We start from the raw sequence: 19,651 nt of genomic DNA, 5'->3' as shown, positions 1-19,651 counted from the left end.
TCCATCAGAGTTAACCTGATTATTATTAACCTGGTTGTTATTTTCCCACTAAGCTGTGGCAAACTGGATGCAACTAACAGAGGGATCCAGTTCGTATCAGGGCAAGATACACAGCAGGAGCATACAGCTTTTGTACCCATTCACCTCCAGCATCCTTCTTCCTGCAGCCCCAATCCCTCACCCATCACTTGGGCTAAAGGGAGATTTCTGATGAAGTGACACAATGAAAATTCACATCAGTTTATTTTACAAGAAAGCCGTAGAAAAGTGACAGTTCTCCCTCTTTACCTAGCAGAATTGAACCTTCATTGCCAAACTTAGCTACCACATGGAGGAGAAGTGCCAGAAAGACCAAGCTAGACTTTGAATGGATGGAGAGATGCTGCAATTGAGGTTAAAAAAAAACAAAGACAAACACCACTTTTAAAGTGGTCCTTATTTCCACTGTCATACGCTTGCATCCGGTCTCCTACCAACACAAGACAGCTTCAGTCCAGCACCAAATATAAGGTCCTTATTAAAAAGGATGGTGTACAGCTGGGATAATGCAAAGTTTCCCATACTGTTCGGGCTTCAAACTTCAGCTGAGCAGCTTTTTCCGTGAGTAAGTCCTGCTAAGGGGACGCTTCCTGGAAGCCATGATGTGGAATGGAGACAGCTCCTGGTTGGCAGTAATTTGGAAGGCATCGGATTCCTCTTCTACAAAATAGAAAGAATAAATTAAAGCCACAGTTTGCCAAAGTTTACTGGTGACTCCAAGAAGCCAAATACCAACTAGAAACAACAAGAACAGTAAGCTGAACTTCCTACTAAGCTACTCTCATTTCTTCATTGCTACCTCCCCTCCCTTCCAAACTTCCCAGTTAATGCCAAGTTTCTTGGAAGCATGCTAGATGGAGATGCTGAATACAGAAGCGGCAGATACAGCCACAGGCTTTCTGCACAAAGACCAATCCCTAGTACAGTATGATTTTGTTCTTATTTAGTGGCAGGCAAGCAGAGAGCACACCTAGTCTGCTCGAGCCCAGCCTTTTCTTGCAGCACAGGTGGTTACCTTGAACACACTTCCTCCGAGATGGCGGTGTCTGTCCCTGGCACAGCAGCGGAGACTGGGTCAGTGCTAGAAGGCTGCTAGCAGAGAGCACGCTCTTCACTGGTGGAGTTGAGCCTGGAGAAGCAGTGAGATGCTGCAGCAAACTGACAACTCAAGAGTGCTTTCAGGTAAGTCTCATACACAGCCTTTATTCTACCTCAAAACTTCCATCAGTACAAGTGATACTTTGAGTTTATCTGAAACAAAATCTAGGCTGGCACAGTGGGTTTCTGGCATCAAGAAAGGTAAACAGCAGCCTGGAATTAGCTCTTAGCACATTTCACTTTCTTAGGTGGTTTAGTAGAAAAAGCGCTTCACTCGTATTAAACATAGTTACTCTTCAGTTAACTCCTGTGTCCTGGAAGAAAACTGTTATAACAATGACTGTCTGTAAATACAAAAACAAGGTCTGTAGGTAAACTCTTACAGGACCACCTTAAGGCTAAATACTGCTATTATTTCACATCCTGAATATGGACTAACATTGCTTTAAAGTTTGCCCATTTTTCTCAGTGATACCTGTTGAATGAGTAAGACACTGCCTTTGTATACAAACCTTTCCTTGCAAGAGGAAACAGACATTGAAGCTTAATGCTTCAGGGCATGCAATGACTATAGAACATCTGCCATAGTCCCCTGTAACATGTAATTTCTAGAACAATACTGGATTAAGTATTTGAAATTCATGAGGCCTTGCTTACAGAGCTGAGGCAGCCTGTTTCACCAAGGTCAGCTGAATCATCTGTACCCACAGCAAAAGCAAAGAGGTAGTTTAAACTTAAATACCTACCGATACAACATTACTGCTAGCAAGGCAATCATTTCTGATACCCGCTTTCAATGGGCCTGCCACCACGGGCAGATAGAAGAACTGGAGCACCAACAGATACCAACATCCACAGGATGAACCCCCCGCAAGACTCCAGTCTGTACTGAAGCAGCCAAGCTTTAGACTTAAGACAGTTGGCCTCAGTGCTGGATGCTGGGCAGAAACAGCTAGCGGCATCAACACAAACCCAAATAAAACACCAGTTGGATGCAATTGGGATCCTCCCTCCCCAAGTTCTCAAACTTTTATTTTGATTCCTCCAGCCTCCTGCTCTTTCATATTTCTCTGATCTCCCTCCCGTCATTAATACTCCATTGATGAACTCCTCACATCCAGTCTGCCTCTCCACATAATTAACTTCCATGTCATTTACAACCCACTCTCCCTCTCCACCTCATTCTCCCTCAGATAGTCAGACAGAAAACAACTGTGTTCTTGGTTTTGTCTACCCCACATTTTTAACCATCTCTGAATTTCAATGGAGTGTCACTCGTGCCACTTAATTACCTGACAAAAGGAAGACATTGTCATCCCCTACACAGCTGTGCTGCTCAAGAGTTATGAGCGCACATGCTCCTGGTTTCTCAGGAAGTAGACAGTCTGTCCTTGATTTGCTTCTGTTGCCCTTATCTGTGGAAAAGCCAGTGAGATCCAAGTTGCACCTATCAGTGCAAGACCTCTTGGCATCAAGATTCTCCTCCTTTTCTGGTGATAGATATGTAATGACCCGCTTCCGAGATTTCAAGCCAAAAGTTCCCATGGCAGAGTCCTCATCAGCCCTGGGTTCAGAGTCACTAGGAGATACCTGGTCCTGGAGCCTGTAAATCCCTTCCAGTTCAAATTCCCCAAGAGTATTTGTTACTTTGCTGCTGCAATGCTCCGAGTTCTTCATCTCTCCTTCTCTGCCTGTTGACATTCTCTTCTGTTCATCAGCCTTCTTCTCACTTTGACCACAGCTAGCTTTAGCAGTGCTGCCTGCTGCTCTCTTTCTCCGAGGCCAATCGTTGATAGCTTCAGGGGTAGTCTTCCCCTTCTGCTTTGGAGAAGGCGTCTGGGGAACTCCTGCTTCTAAGGGGGATGGGGAGGTGGCATTAGAGGCACAGCTTGTTGGGGTGTATGACTGGCATATGTAGGTCTGTCCTCCACCTTTCCCAGGTGTACTGTGGAAAGAGCGAAAGCAGGACGGTGAAACACAGGCAGCTGCTAGTTTTCCCGGGTGCTTGCTACACCAGGTCATAGCAAGATCACCAAAGGGGCTTTCTCCTCCCTTGGGTTTGCTGGCACTTGCTTCAGGTTGAACTTCCAATGATGAGCAAGAGCCAATTTTCTTAATGCGAAGTTTGGGCAGGCCTGAAGCTTGCATTTCAAGTTCAACTTCGTAAGTCGGTGGGCTAGCAGAAGGCAGTTTGCAACGACTTTTAGGAGTAGAGAACTTGGCTAGAAGTTGAGGATTTCCCATCCGTGCTGCAGCCTCCCGCTGCCTCCTGTCTGCAGTGCAGCGTAAAGAATAGGCAGGAGCAGACTTTGGCATAGGAGGCGAAGTATTCAGGGCAAATCTGGAGTGTCTCTTAAGACTTGGAGCCTTCAGCCCCGTACATTCTTCTCTCAGCAGGGCTCTTGGTTCCAAGTCATCACTAACTGTTTGAGAACCACTTAGGAAGGACTCACAGGTGTTTGCACTGGAGTTCCTCTCCTTAACCAATTGCTCACACTCTATCTCAGCGTTCTGTGCATGTACCTGCCCTCCAGCAGAAGGCTTTGGAGACAAATGCTTTTCCAAGTTTTCTGAGTCCTCTCCTGGAGAAGACTTTTGCGACACTACATCCATCTGCTTATTCTTCTCCGATACAGGGGTATTTTCAGTAACTTGGGACTGACAAAGCTGGAAGCTTTCTACAGAAGAGTTATCACCACTATCATGATGATTGTCCTTATTTTTAGGAGGTGTTGCACATGCAAGTGTGAGGGTCTCTCCTCCAGAATTTGGTTCACGTTTGGCCTCCTTGGATGTGTGAAGCAGGGACCTCAGTGAAGCGCCAGTAATACCTGGAGATTTTTGAAAAGATGGTTTAGATGCATCAAGTTCCCAGTCAGACTCCCTAGCCTGCGCGTGGGAAGGAGAGCAGATTGCCACAGTGTTTGTGGAACTTTCATGGAGAGGAGAACTGAAGAGAGGCTCTAGCCTCACAGCGAGCTGCGATATTTCTGCACTCAGTGGGCTGGTACATAATTTTGAATCTGGATCTTCAGGTTTCCCGGGAATACTTTTAGTTGCTTGAGATAACAGATCTGACTGCACCTGAATTTCCTTTGTGAGGATTTGCCTCTGAGTACCAACTGGAGATGCTAATTTTGAGAGGTATCTCAAGGAACGTCTTGGAGTTTGCAGTTCTGTAAAACGTCTTTCCTGGATGGCAGAGGGGGAAGAAGCAGCTGGATTTGAATCTGTCAGAGGTAATAATGAGGTACTGAGCACTGCAAACCCTTCATGTTCTGGTATTTGTAAGCCAGCCTCTTTACAAGGAGGGGAAAGTCTTTCTGCTAGAGAACAATCCTTAGAAGTTACTTGCAGTAAGTGAACCCTCGTACTTTCAGTTAACGCAGATGGTGACTTGACCCTTTGTACAGGATGAGAAAAGTACTTTCCCAAACACTTAGCCGCAATCTGCTTAGCAGCTGGACTTTTGCCAGGAGTCTTCTCCAGCTTCTGTGGTGTCCCATGGAGAATGCGAGGTGATCTCCTTGGTAGCTTACTGGCAGAATTCAGTGGCTTCTGGGCAAATTTACGAGGTGTTTTTCTAGGAGTCTGCAGGGGGAAAAAAAAAAATAAAGAATCATGCTTGTTCTATTCCAGCAGTATTATCTACCCCTCTTGATATATACTTCTCAAGATTTAAAACACAAAAAACATTTGATTAGACTTAATAGAAACACTAAATTTAAGATATGTAGGTCTCACTAAACATGAATAGAAAAAGAGGATGGGAAGAAAGAGAGGTAAGTGTTTCTACCTGACAGGCAGTCAGCTCCTCTAAGTGTAAAGAATCTCTTCTTGTTCTCCTCCTTCCAGGTGAAGGCTTCACTGCAGAGCTACACATGTCAATGACTGCACCAAAGAAAAACCTCTTGGGAGTCTGGACAGTGGGGCTCTCTGAGTGCCGCTTAATACCTATGAAGTGGAACAGTACAATTCAACTAACACCAGGTAACCTGCCATGAACAGTTGTCTCAATCACTTCAGATGTATGGGCAAGTAGTGTACAAAGCCTATAGGCCCTGGCATGTTCTTTTCTAGACAAGTGTTAAAGCTTCACCAGAATTATTGTTATTTCCCAATATGAAACTAATATCCATCTGTAGAAAGAGTGCTCTAGTGGAAAAAAAAAGTACCAAATAGCTCAGCCTCTTATTCTATTTATAGCTCGTAGCTTAAGAAAGTTCTGGTTCATGACTAAGGATTCTAGTAAGTATAATATAAAGAACTAAATGTCACCATTTATAGCTGATAATCCTACTGAAAAAGCCAACAAAGAAGATCCCATCAGTCATTGCTTTATGCTGCCACAGAGTAGACTGAAAGTAGCTTTAGGATTTCTGTCCCATATTTTACATGGATTTCACTGCATTTAAGGAATGCAGACTGACAATCAATGGTATTCTGTTAGATGGGCCTGACTGGTGTCTTAAGTTGGCAGTGTATTCATCACAGAAATAGCTGCCTTACCATCCTCCAAATTCAGATTCCCAATTCAAAAATAATTACTGGGGTTGAATTTCTGTCTACAGAAGATATTACATGATAGCTCTATAGCTTCTTACAGTCTCTCATAGAGCCAAATCAAACTTAGAGCCATCCATGCCAGCTTTTCTGATCAGCAGTATCAGTCTGCCCAAATCCCATTCAGTACCTTCCACATCCTGCAGCGTACAGCTCTCCTCTTCTTGTCCCTGATAGACTCGCTGTGAATTTTGTGAGTTGGGCTGTGTAGTGGAATAGAAAACACCAGAGCAGGTCCTATTCAAAGACAGCTGTTTGATGCGTGGGCTTCTTCTCAAACCTGCTTCTGAAAAGGTATGGATATTGGAGATTAAGCCTTCTTTCTCTCTCAACAATGGGGACATCTTCAGGAATAGTTCATAAATGAAAAGAACACACTCTAAGAAGAAACTTCCATACAGCTAACTCTCTCATGTAGGGAGGCAAGTGTGTGAAGAAGAAAGCTTCAACTTCCTTGGGGATTTGGAATATTAATGCATACAAACCTCCTTCCAAATCATGATGCCCCCTCCTTTAAGTCATGATTACTCTCATCCCCCTCTAGCAACTACATGGAAAGAGACGCTATAAAAGCCACATTCAATTCAAGTTACATCCAGGTTACATGATCAGTTAATTCTCCTGTCTCTTTTTACTAGTGATTTCATCTTTCTGCTTGCCCAACCACACTGTTTTCCTCTTCCTTCCTGGGGATTAGAAACAGCAGTAGCCAACATAACATAGAGACACTTCACAGAGCCAGGTGGCTGTCTGTTACAGTAGAAATCAGAGTAATGGTAGGGTCACAGCACAACATGTTGAAGTTACATAAAAAAAAGCCTGCATGTGCTGGTTTGACAGTAATTATAGCAGCTCAGAATCTTGTTCGCCCTCAAAGTCCTTCATGTATTTTCATTTAAAAGAGTTACTATCTACCTTTCTTTCTCAACTTCTACTATACAGGCTTGTCAAAGCAGTGAGCAGCAAGTGATTCTATCAGAGGAGGCTCTGCTCCACCAACAGAATAGTACAACACTATATAGTACAATAGTAGTGACTATTCATGAGTTACCTAAATTGAGGCATGCTCATCTTACGAGCTACAACACAGCAAAAACACCTTTAATCAAAAAAAAAAAAAACCAGTGCTTACCATTCATGGCCTTCTCTGGAGATTCTTCTACAACACCAGTGTCACAACCTGGATCAGAAGACCTTGAGAAACAGCAAACATTTGCACTTGCATACTGTTCACATTTACAAAAATAGAACTTAGCATAAAGACTGAAAAGCAATACTTTATTCTACAATATACTGCTTTGTGGGCTACTTTAAGTGAGCAATTAGTAAGCGCTTTGCCTCCTGTTAACATTTGATTGAGTATGGTTAACTGTCTAGCTGTAGTATAGGTAACAGTTCTACATGGAAATAAATGCTAAACTTCAGCCTGGACTCCACAAATTACAGCACAGGCCTTTTACTTCAGAAGCCCTTGAAGCAGCAACTTAAACCTTAACAGCAGTTTCCTGCAGGAATTAAAGTACCCTGACAAACAACGAAACAAACAACGAAACAAACAGCATTTCTCCCCATTCAGACAATAGAATTTAGCCACCACTGGTTCTCTTGCTGCCGTGGGTGAAAACGACACTTTGACCACAAAGAAGCTATCTGGTTCTTGTGCTCATAGCCGTTAATTAAATATCCAGTACCTACTGAAGAAATTCAGGAATAGCTTACTCACCGGCCTTTGATCTGTTTATGTAGTAATCTCCTGGAGACCTGTTTATGTAGTGGTGTTTCTGCAACTCTCTTGGTCAATAACTTGCGATGATCTAAAAATCAAGCAAGAGCTATAACACTGCACAATTATAAAGCAGTTAGGACAAATAAATAGTTTTGTACAGGCTTCAGTTTAAGAATGATAGCCAATATGGAATCATTGTGCACTCAAGCTATCATCATATATTTCAGAGTCCAGTGTCTACACTCCCTTCCCACTCCCTCAATATTACTTATTAATAGTACTGTGTCAGACAATTAACCTACTGAGATAACTTTTATTCTTCATCTTTCCTTCACAGATCCTTTTTTAACCAAGCATTTTTAAATTTTTCTTTATGAGGTGTAGAGAGTTCAGTAAAAATAGGTTTGTTTCAATACCATCCTATTCACTATCCAAACACTACAGCACTGATCTAAAATATTTTCTCCTTCATTAAAAACATAGCATTATTAGTTGTTTCACAGAACTGAGGACACAAGAATAGGAATTTTAGCAAAAGCTCTTCTGCAACAATCCTACATGTGCAAGTCATGTCCTACCTTTAGTGCCTTCATCAGTGCATTTGTATCTTAGGCCTTCCACAGCAGACACTGACTGGCTTCTAGGCATCTTCTTTGTAGACCTTTTTGATGGTGAAAGTATCTCTTCATTGAAGAGGTTCCTCCTTACCTTTGTAACCTCTGTGAGGCAAGACAAAGCAAGAAATTATCAAGATTAAAAGGAATACAAGACGAAAAAAAGAAAAAAATTACAGAAAGATAATTCTGTCAGGCCACTAGAGATGGGAACATCACATACCAGTGTAGAAAAACAACTTTTTAGAGGCCACAAAGCACTGAAAAATTGTTTTTCTGCTACTAGAACATGTCCTCCTCTAAATCCATCCTGGACTTCTCTTACAAATTTGCATTATTTGCATTATTCCAGCAATAAGCTACAAGCAGATGCCATAGCAGAAAAAGCAGACAGTCAGTGTCCCAGATGGAGTAACATTAAGTGAGCTACAAAATCTCAACTGAAGCACATGTAGGCTCAGAGAATGCAGGTGGGATTTAATTTTATTAAGTATCTTGCAGAGAGACATCCTGTTTCCAGATATAAGAGGTCACTCCTGTCCTCACTTTTTTTTTTTTCAGGACAGAAAAGATGGAAATAATTGCAAGATTCAAGGAAGAACTGGAAGATTTTCTTTGCAGGATAAGTGACTTAAGTTTTTTGCATGTGAACATATACAGAATACAGAGATTATTTTTTCCTCAGAGTTTTTGCAGAATTCAGCAAAACTTCCTTTGGATCTCCAGTATGCTTCAGCATAATTTCATCACAGCTCACTAAAATTTACAGGGAGAACATGTGCTGAAGACGCACCTTTCCATGGAAAAGCTAGAAGTCAATATACCTTGCACTGCTTCTTTCTGCAACAAAGGCATTTGTTGGGACTTCTCAGAGGCAAGGTAAGAACGCGAGTTCTCCTGAAACAAAAAAGAAATTAGCCTCACCGGCAGTTTAATGTTATGTTTAACTACTATGAATATTAACTGTAAGCTCTGAACCACACATTATTTCAATTTCTCCTTCCAAACAATTTTGATCTCTGTACAGCTGATACAGGGCATACTTACTGAGTGAATACAGAGCAAGAGCACTCAAGTGTCACTTCACAATGTTGCTGCACCCCTGCAGAAGCACCCCACACACAATCCTTTTGGAAGAGTTTTACCTTTCTGATGGGATTCTTGGCTATCTTGGGAATCTCAATTTGACGCAAGTTCTGTGGTGCTTCTGTTATGCTCCTGTGTCTGGCTAATACATTATTCCTTTAGAAAGTATACAAAGATTAAGTTAAAATAAGATCAGAAGTGTAGATATCAACCTAATGACAGTTAAACTTGGGTTTGACTCTAGAGATAGGAAGTCTTTACCTAAATTCATATTGCAAATTCTTTGCGTTGGTACCTCACTTAGGTTACAACATTGAAAGATGATTTGCAATACAAAGAGCTATACCTAACTTTAAGGCTGGTATTAAAACTCATTTCACAGTTTGCTAAAATGTACACAGGATCCCCAACATAGAGGTCTACAGTAAATTGCAGTTTTAACTTTAACAATATAGAGTCACCTACTGCACAGTAGAACATACTTTTCCTTTCATGAAAGATGCTCATGAACTCTACTTGTGCATAAGATACATACACAACCAAGATTACACTTTCATATAGTCAACAATGGCAAGTTAAAATGAAAAATGGGAGCCCTTAATATTTCTCTCAGGCTTGCAGAGCTATCCAGCAACAGAAACAAAGATTTCTGAGCTGTAGTTTAGATAACTCCTCAGCCACAGCCCAGGCTGCAACAAGCTGCCCCCTCTTTGGAATTATTACCTTCTCTTCTTGGCAGATCTGGTACGCAGCTCCTCCAGCTGATCACTCTCGGTGCATAGGCAAACAGCGCTGGGAGTTAAGGCAGATGATAAAGACGGTGGAAAGCCTGGAGATTTGCTATCCAGAGTCACGGAGTCATCACTGAAGAAGTCTGAAGGCAGAACAGATGCCAGCTTCGGGGGTATTTGTGTACCGAGACCATAGTAAATATCTCCAAGGGTCTTCGGTATAGAATTCATATACCTAGAGATTCAGAAAGAACCTGTATCAAATACAATCCCCCACAAAACTGTCGGTGTTTCAATTCCAAGGTTTGAACTAAATATTTGTTCTTAAATGTCAACTAAAAAACCAACTGAAAATCAACTGGGTTTTTTTTCATTAGTTTACTTACTTATCAGCTACTTTTTCTTTAATCAAGATATAAGCATAACAAACAGAGTGTATCTAAACTTCTGAAAATTACAAAGATGCAGTAAATCAAAGCTGTAGACTGCTGTTTACTCAAAGAAGATATCCAACCAAAACCACAGTCCCCAGTAACACTTAAGTCATGCTAAAGAACTTACAATTCTAATATTTCCTCTAGAAACTTTGTAAGATACCCTGGGTCTTCAGTCAGACATAAAATGCGCAGCATATCTGTCATCTGGAAGAGAAAGTCAGGTGGGAAAATGGATTAAGTTGTGACAGTTGCAACACCAGGGTTTTTTTAGCAAGGAATATAAAGTGTTACAGTAAAATCAAGGGAAAACTACAGGTTCCAGGTCTGCATTTCTAGTGTCACCCAGAAACACAACCTGGTCTATAATTTACTTGCCTCTTCTAACAGCTGCTCCATTTTGTCAGTGTTGCTTTGCAGTGAAGGGCACTGAAGACATAACTCAAGGCGCAAAAGTACCTGAAGTCGGCACCTAAGAAAACAAGTAATCATTCACTGCCTTTTTTCTGGCGGAAACAGCATATTTACTGCAAAAGGTATGCTCAAAAAAGCAATGGAAGGTGAAGTGGCTCCTTTTGACAGCATAATTTGGTTAGCATTCCATTTGGGTGGCAGGGGAGATGCCTCATTTCAGATATAGGCTGCAATGCTTATCACACAGCGTATGTATATTTGCATTTAATGAAATGTTTTTACTGTGACCAGAGATTCTCCTTGGAATATTTACCCCGTGTAAATACTTTTCCACTTGTACAAAAAAGCCATCATTAAAAATTGCTAACCAACTCCACAGTATCTTAGAAGTAAATAGAGTGTCTCATACTCTCTGACTTTGGTCTCCTTCTGTGACCCATGCTGTTGTCTGAGCATTTTGCTGGTCTTCAGGAGATGGCTTCTGACTCTTTCCACACAGGCCACCTGCAGAGACACATAATTACAGCAAAAACTTCAAGTCTGTTCCCTGTCTGCAGGACAGGTTCCTCCTCCCTCCTCTCTTCACCCATTCTTTTGGAATTAGTTCAATTTTTTTCTCCTCCTTCAGGGAAAGGAATTCTCTTTTTCTTTCAGTAGCAAAGTCACAATGACATGAAACATAGAACAACTTATAGCTTGAAATCACAGAGAAGGTCACTTGCTTGCAGCTTCAGGCCTTCTTCAGTAACTATGGATTTGCCTTTCACAGTATTTTTTTCAATTATTCACAAGTTTACCAATTTTGGTTTCAGCAAGTTACAATCTTTAACACTATTTATGGACTTAAAGTAAGAAATACCTTGAAGTATTTATTTCTCTTTCCCGGAGAAGCAGTAGGCCTAGATCTGCCATGTAAAGCAAAACCAGAAGATGCACCTTTTTTAAAATATGGTTTGCAAGAATGTATTTTTTAAAATACTGTCTTTGAATAAGTGAAATTAGAATTCAGAATGAGGTCAACGTAAAGGAAAAAGACATCTGTTGCAATCTTTAGCAAAGGTGTAAACTGATAACTGAACTGGATTTTCCTACATTCTTTACAACTACCTCCAGTTTTTCACTATTGAGTTGGCACAGATAGAAGTAGTTAGTGGTTGTGGTTTTGACTACGTGCAACTGCGCATAAAAACTTCAGATAAGATGAAGGAAAGGTAGCCTGAAATAGCAAAAACTTTCCAGATCAGTAACAACCCTGCCCACATGCTCTTACCTACCTCTTTCTCTTTGGCATCTTGTACTTTCAAGAACCTTTTAATGGCCATGATCATATTCTGGGCACACACAGATGAAAGAACTCCCTCAGCAACAGCCTTCTGGTAGCTTGCAATTAAATGGGACTGCAGTTCCTCCTCAGTTTTGAAGTCTGCAAGGGAACGGTCTAAGTTAACTAAATGCCTGTTCACCACAGCTTACTAATAAAATACTCATTCCAGCTGAAAAGGGGAACAGAGGAGGTCATCAAAAAGATTTTCTCCAGCAAAGATACATCCAGACCACAGACCACTAACAGAAGCAGTCCCAGGTCCAGACCCATGACAAGTGATAAGCTTAGTTCCAAGTAGATCAGCAAGCTTTCAGGCTACTGTAGCAGTCCAGAAATGCCCTTTATTTCTGCATAATTAGTAAATAGGACTACATTTCTAGTTACATCTTGATGGGTGCTTCCCTCTACTTCTTTTGGTTAAAAAGAAAGAAAAAAGATAGTTCCTTACTGTTTTTTTCAGATGGAGACAAGGCAGTAAACTAACTCCAGGAGCAGTTCTAACACTATGTTGTAAACATTTACAGAAACTGGGAGAAGGGTGGAAAAAAATAGCCACACTGTTCCAACCTGAAGATACAGAAACCCAAACATTGATCTGCTCCCTAGCACCTAATACTCCATTATTATCCTTCCCTTTCCCTTGCATAAAAATCCCATATGACCTCCTACAAATATCAGAACTGATAAACTTAACACACACCTATAGATATTTTACGTGCTTTTTCCTTTTCTTCCACCTTTTCATCCAATCTTTTTGCTGGAAGCTTCTGTGGAACCTTTTCATTCACTGTTGCTGGCACACCATCAGGTTGAAACTTCTGAGCTTTTACATTCAGTCTTGCTACATTGAGCATCTGTAGGGATCTGGACATGGTCTTCATCTTCTGCCTGACTGGAGTTCGGGGAACCCCACCTGCAACACCACAAAGAGGGATTTCTACCATCAGACATACTGGGACAGGAACTCCACCCAAGGTAGAGCATAATACTGAATTCTGTGTTACTGTCAAGTGAAATTAGTAACCTTCTAGTGGAAAACATGGCCCAAAAGGTTTGTATTTCTCCATGAAATAAATGTACAGGCAGCATAGCAGGCAGCTACTTCTCTAAGTAAAAAGCAGGTGAAAACTGTTGCTCTGCATAAGAACTTACATAGGTATAATCAGAAGTTACATATATAGGAAGCAATCTTATGTCACAGAAATAGCTGACAGCAAGACTTAGGGATACATCAGGTCAGGGTATATGCAACTGTGGTTAGTGTACCGAAATGCAATGATTAAACTCTTCTAGAAGAAAGCGTTTTATTTCTCCAAATCAGAACAAAGTTGAGAGGTTGCAATATTTACTAGTAGTTGGAGTGGTCCCTATTTCAACAACTAGTGAAACTGCAGAACTCTGCATGCTGCTTCAACAGCTTTGTCAGTCACTGCACAGCCTTGAATTAAAGAGTCATTTGGGTTGTACTAAAGGACAATCCTAATATTAATATGTAAATGATGCTGTCTCTAAATAAAGTATCTAAAGCATGCCACTACTCAGGAGAGTACAGATCTCTAGGGTTCATGCATTAAAAAGGCCTGCTGAGAAGTCTTCATCATCTTTAATTGACAACAAGACCATATAATTCCAAAGTATACATACGTCTTTTTTTGTTATTTCCCGGTCCAGCTACAGCAGATGTTTCACTGAATTTTCTCTGATACAGCTCAGATAGACTTTCTGAGAGTTCCACTTCAGACTGGTCTGCATCATCCTTCACATTAGCACAAGGAACCTGCAGGAGCCTATATAAAGGAGCCATTCAATACAAGGATCAAAAAAGATGGAAGTGGGAGACATATCCCTTGTTCCCAGTGGACAGGAACCAGTTTTTCTAGGTGCCAATCCACAGCAATAACGCGCAAGGAACATGTGCTAGTACTCTTCCAATGCCTGCTCCCCAAAACACTTAAAAGATACAAAAAACCCAAACCACCCTCTTAAAAGGGTCACACCAAGTTGGAAACAAGCATAACAAGAGTTGCCTGATGTACAATGGATATGCCACTGATCCATGCCACAAAACTACATGAGCAGCTTTGTGCTAAGCTATCCTGCATTAGGCGCTTTTTTTTTTTATGTTTCACTCAGCAAGCTCTTTGAAGAAAGCAGACTTACTCATTCCTACTAAATACCAACTGTGATAACATAATCACTATCTTCAGTATCTTGCAGCGGATCTTATCATACCATAAGAAGAGCTGAAGTCTGACATTTCCCCAAGTAGCTTAGGTCATTTTAAGTCACCTATATCACTCCTGAAACTGTCAAGATCTTAATCCATGCAAACTGCTACCCAAACATCCTGTTCCCAGTTCCTTTCGTCTATACACCAAGACATAATGAAGCAAAAGAACACAGTAAACTGAGTGCAGAAATAAAAGCACTAAGAGGAGCATTTCATTCTAGAACTCTGAGCAACACTACAGCCATACTCCCTTAACAGGAAGCAGAAATCCCTGATTATTACTCAGACACATGTTTCAGAAAAATACCTGAACGACTCCATCAGATCCGAGCTTGCTCCACAAGCATTCGATGCAGGATACCATGCTTCAAGCACTGAAGGATGCCAGCTCCCTGTATGGCACAGTTCCCGTTGGACCCACTCTGGCACAGGAGTTTCTTCTCCTGTGAGCAGACACACAAAAAAAAATTAGAAGGAAACTAAATGAAGTGGCAGAAGGGCCCAGCCTTCACAGAGGCTCTAAAGCAGAGGTTTCCAAACCTTTGCTCCTGGAGGGGCAATTTAATAGCCAATACATCAGGCAGGGAGACTCATAAGAAGATTCACTACAACACAAAACAGGTGAGCTAAAAGCAGCCTCCTTGCAGCCACACCCAAAGGCTTTACTGGCCAGGGATGGCCTATGTGACACATTTTGAGAAACCTCATTCTAAAAACTTGTCCCCAGGCACAAGTAGCTGCGCTTCATTGACAAGCTAATGGAAATTAATGCTCTGTCAATAAAACAGAAAGGTACACCAGTGCAGATTTCTGCATCACATCAGAAGGCCTGAGCCACAGAATACAAGACAAAATTAACAAGTCCCAAAAATGAGAGACTCCTCGCTGAGGAAATCATTAGCTTTAGATTTTTTTCTCTCCAAATCAGATCTAGAGATGATCAGAAGATGGTACGTTTTGCATTTCCTGACACCTACCCATATTGGCCAGAGAACCTTCCACTGATGTGTTAATTTTACTCAACACACTATTCACAACATCTGGGAGGTGAAGAGCATGGTCTTGGAAAGAGTTCTCCACTACAGCTCCTTCAAGGTTGCGTCGATGAACTTCCACAGTCTTCTCAGTACCGAGTATAGTCAGAACTGCAGTGCTCTCAGAAAGTGGTGATAAAACAGCAGTGCAGGGGCACCAAGTTTTAGATAGAGACACCTCAGCAACCTACGTTTAAAAAAAAAAAAAAAAGAGAAACATTTACATTATCTAGAAATACAGAGTCCTAAGGAGTACAGATACTTTAGAAATGGGTTATAGACTTACACGATCTTCTAAAGAATGTTCTGAATTTAGCTCCAAATGAGCAATTTGCAGTGCAACAGATACCACTATTATTGTCTTCACAACATGATACAGTCACCCCTTTTGTCATAGCTCATTTCAGAATAGACATTAGTTTAAGGCAAAGAGAAAGATTTACCATGTGCAGTTCTTCAGTCACTAGACTCCTTAACAGCTGATGAAAGAGTGAACTGTTACGTTCTGCCTGCTCAGCCTGTGAGCTCCGCAATATCCAGCTCTCTGTGAGAAAGTGGCCAGCCTGCATCAAGCTCCAATTCGTCAAGCTGCCTTTCAGGAAGATGCTGACTGGACAATGCAGTTGCCTTTGGCTCATGGCTAGGGGTTCCAGGATCACAGCACAGCTTTCCTGCTCCTTTCCTCCTGTGCAAGGGTAAGATAAAGCAAAAGTTCCAAAGCAGGTAAAATGGGTTTTCCATCTAGATGAAGAAACAACTTAAATGCAAGAGAAATAAATTCTGAGATTAAACTGGGAATAGCTCTACAGTAAGTGTATTGCAGAACTGATCTCCCCAAGCTCTCATGAAGGAGTAAGCACATGAAGAGACCACTAAAGAAAGCGCCAATGCGCACTGAATGTTGCTTTAAAGCTAATCTGCTTTCGTCTGACGGGGCTTTATATTTGTGTTTGTAGCTTAGCCAAATTGAAGCTGAGGCAAAACATGTAGAAGAAAAGGCTGTACACCTATATAAGGTGGAGCCAGCAAAAAGCTCTTCATGCATCCAAATTTCTGGAAGCATGGAAAACTGAAGAGACCAAATCAGGAATATGGGCTAATAGCTCTCACATCAGGGGAACTAGAGCACATGCAAGACTTTTTTCTTTTTTAAACTTAGGCTCTTAAACATCTGAAGTTACTTCTACGCATACTGTTCACAAGGGAAACTCATCAAGGACTCTGCACAAGAGATCACAGTCATTACTATACATGCCTAACTTTTTTTTTTAATTACCAGGCATGCTGAGAAACAATGTCCCTTCTTGCTGGGGGAATACTGCTTGAAATACACAGGGCTTCGAGAACAAGCAGTTCAAAGTCGCGTCCAACGGCAGAAGCATGGTCCAAGGCACAGTCTGTCGCACTGGGGAACTTGAGTCTCCAAGAAAGCCATAAGCAAGATCTGCCCTGTGGTGACTCGAACATTGCACTAAGGTTTCAGCTGGCAAAATGGTGCCTCCCGTCTGATGGATCAGTTCAAACATCGTCCAGTATCCAACATGATCTGGGGATTCAATCAGCTGAAATAAAGTAACAGAGAGGTCTCAAGTTAATGTTGGCAGTGAGATAACCTCCATCCAAACAAACAGATATTGCATGCTTTTAGAAAAACTGGTGTAAGAAATGTATACAGAGCATCTTAACATGGTGCTTTCCAAGTGTTTTTATGGAGTTTAACAACCTTATCAGGAACCCAATAAAGAAAATACTCTTCCCACTGAATTGAGAGGTAGCCAATGTTTTCAAGCATGTAGCTAGACACCTGAACTGCTTATTTGCAATTCTGAATAGCTGCAACTCCCACCTAACTCAAAGCACAAGACAACCCAACAATAAACACTGTACAGCTACTCAATTGCTGATATACCTCCGTCTCCACAGGGAGAACTACCATTCCAGTTATCAGTCTCTTGCTGAACAAGATTACATGGCAGTAACCGAAGACCTTTCCCTACCACTCAAAGGCTACGGCATAAAACTGCTCTCCCTTCTTATGCGGGAGGGTAGCGTAGAAGATGGCCCGCCAGTACTCACAGCTAAAAGCCGCGTGGCATAATCGCGTTACCTGAGACCACTCGGCCGTGTCCACCCAGAACAGCGTGATTTTCTGGTCCGCAATCAGCTCCTGGACACTCTTGGGCAGGAGTTTCTCCGCCAGCTCCTGAGCCGCGGGCGGCTCACGAGGGGAGGAAGGGGCGTCGCTCCCCGACACGAACTGCCGCAGCTCCCTCCGCGAGTGCGGGCAGGGGGAGAAGAGGAAGACTGCGTTCACAAAGCCCTCGGGGGGCGCCTGGCTCTCCGGGGGCTCGCCGGCGGCCAGCCCTGTCCTCCGGCTCCTGCGGAGCGGCTTGGTGGGGGACGCGATCTCCGGGCGGTCCCACTGGAAGTCGAGGAGCGTCTCCTTGAGGCCGTTGTGGGTGAGGGCGGCGCGAGGCGCCGGCCCGGGCAGGACGGCGGCGGGTCCCCGCGCCCCGAACCGCTCTGCCAGCTCCTCCTCGAAGCGGGCCCAGGCGCGGGGCCCCGGCGGGCGGAAGCCGCCGCCCCGCGAGGCCCCACCGCGCCCCCCGAGCGAGTCGAAGAACCTGAAGGCCCAGCGGAGGCGGGGCAGGCCGAAGCGGCAGCCCAGGTGGTTGAGGAGCCGCAGGGCGCCGCGCTGGAGCCGCGCCCGCTGTCCCGGGCTGGCCGTGTCCAGCAGGAACACCACGCTGTGGGAGCACGCCATGGCGCGCGCCCTCCCGCCGCCTCACGACGGCCCAACGGCCGCCCCCGCCGCGCGCGCGGCCCGCGGGCCCCGTCAGGGCGCGCCCGCCGCCATCACCCGGTACAACTGCTGGCGCCCTCGCCTCGCGCGCCCTCATTGGCTGCCGCCGAGCGCCCGCCCCCCCCGTTCCTCGCTCCCCATTGGGCCGCGGCGGCGGCGGCGGCGTGGTGCGCCTGCGCATTGCGGCGCCCGCGCTGGCGGCGGGCGGGGGACGGAAGGGAGGAGCGGCGCCGGCCGTTCGGGCGGCGCTCTCCGCTGATTGGCCGGCCTCGGCGCGCGTGCGGGGAGCGCGGCATTCCATTGGCGAGGGTCTGTGATGAAAACGGAGGGCGAGGCCAGCGCCCGGAGCGAGCCGATTGGCCGCTGCCGCCAATTTAAAATTTAAAGCCGGCAGGGCGCGCGTGGCGGTGATGTCATTGCCTTCTTCTCCCCTCATTGGGCGTAAAGGCGGTGATGTCACCGTCATGACCTCACCTAGGCGAGCCGGGCGAGCCCGGGGAGCGGGCGGGGCGGCGGCGGCAGAGCGCTCCGGGGCAGCGGCGCGGGAGTTCTTGCCGCTGCCCCAGCCCGGCCTGCGCCCCGCAGGCTGCCGCTCGCCGCCAGAGGTCAACGCCTGCCCGCAGACCGGCTCCTCTGCAGCCCCTGCCACCCATCGGCCGTCCGCGGGCAGGCCGAGCCCGGGGCAGGAGGGACAGGGACAGGCAGGAGCCCTGCCGGCTGCCTGGGAGGTCCTGCAGACCCGGGGGAGGTGTCAGCCCAGGGCTTCTCCTCCTCCCTGAGCCTCCTCCTCGGACAGCAAGGACAACCCGGGGCCTGTACGGCTGAAACGGTGTAGGGTCGGGGCGCCTGGACAGGGGCTGACGTCTGAGGAGGTGGAGGACGAAGACCCTGGGTTGTCATCAACCGCCTCGCCCCTGAGCATCGTCTCCCTGCAGGTCTTGGAGCACGTCTTACCCTGCGGGTGTTGGCAGTCGGGGCGCGATCTGAGTGTGGATGGATCACACCGGGTACCGGGGAGGAGGAAGCCCCGCAGACTAGAGCCGCCCAGATGTCCACACCACCCTTCTCTCCAGAGCTTGAATGCCCCAGCTTAAACCAGTGTCACCAGCAGCCAGTCATATTTATAAAGCAACAAAGACAAGCAGGCAATAAACCACCCATTCGGCTTTGTTGGTGACTATGAACGCAAGTGGGTTTAATGAGCTGGAACGAGGGGCTGATCCACTCGGGTGCGCAGGAGAAACCTGCCACCAAGAGCAAGAGAAGGACACCAGGTCTCCCTGGCTGAAAGGGTGGCAGGCAGCCTGCGGTCTTGGGGACGTGGGCTCCCCAGGGAGCCGTGGGTCTCTCCCCCTGGCTGGTGGTTGCTCTTGGCCCCATGAGACATCTCATGCTGCTTGTCAATAAATCACTCACCTGCACGAGCCCTGAAGAAGAGACAACCCAGTCGTGCTCCCACTGCCATCACCCAGCCGCTGGCGTCCGTCCCAGCAGCCTGGCGAGGACATTTAGTAGAGTGTGACCAAAACCTGCCTTATCACGGTCCACCTGGGAC

At 44.8% G+C, this 19,651-nt stretch overlaps 1 protein-coding gene across 1 annotated transcript; it reads right to left on the bottom strand.

The window, feature by feature from the left end:
* Positions 1–224: 224 nt before the first annotated feature.
* TICRR (TOPBP1 interacting checkpoint and replication regulator) lies at positions 225–18,181 on the bottom strand. The gene is made up of 22 exons (XM_072870502.1): positions 17,401–18,181; positions 16,570–16,855; positions 15,737–15,978; positions 15,237–15,480; positions 14,567–14,702; positions 13,674–13,816; positions 12,730–12,942; positions 11,980–12,128; positions 11,115–11,209; positions 10,670–10,763; positions 10,419–10,498; positions 9,850–10,092; positions 9,186–9,282; positions 8,865–8,937; positions 8,005–8,145; positions 7,424–7,514; positions 6,833–6,894; positions 5,831–5,986; positions 4,934–5,091; positions 2,430–4,728; positions 1,055–1,168; positions 225–699 (listed from the first exon to the last, which is right to left on the bottom strand). The coding sequence occupies exons 1-22, from the start codon at positions 18,055–18,057 to the stop codon at positions 581–583; spliced, it is 5,892 nt and encodes a 1,963-aa protein (XP_072726603.1). The 5' UTR covers positions 18,058–18,181; the 3' UTR covers positions 225–580.
* Positions 18,182–19,651: the final 1,470 nt, after the last annotated feature.

The sequence above is a fragment of the Ciconia boyciana genome, chromosome 8 (genome assembly GCF_034638445.1).
Source record: "Ciconia boyciana chromosome 8, ASM3463844v1, whole genome shotgun sequence".
Lineage (NCBI taxonomy): Eukaryota > Metazoa > Chordata > Aves > Ciconiiformes > Ciconiidae > Ciconia > Ciconia boyciana.
The sequence above is the reverse complement of the archived record's forward strand: the minus strand, read 5'-3'. Positions and strand labels throughout refer to the sequence as shown.

Coding starts and splice junctions, on each gene's coding strand:
- TICRR (XM_072870502.1), bottom strand. CDS start 18,057: ATGGCGTGCTCCCACAGCGTGGTGTTCCTGCTGGACACGGCCAGCCCG. Junction 8,146..8,864: donor GCAGAAAGAAGCAGTGCAAG/GTATATTGACTT, acceptor CTTGCCTCACAG/AGGTTACAAAGGTAAGGAGG. Junction 5,987..6,832: donor TCCAGAGAAGGCCATGAATG/GTAAGCACTGGT, acceptor ATACCTTTTCAG/AAGCAGGTTTGAGAAGAAGC.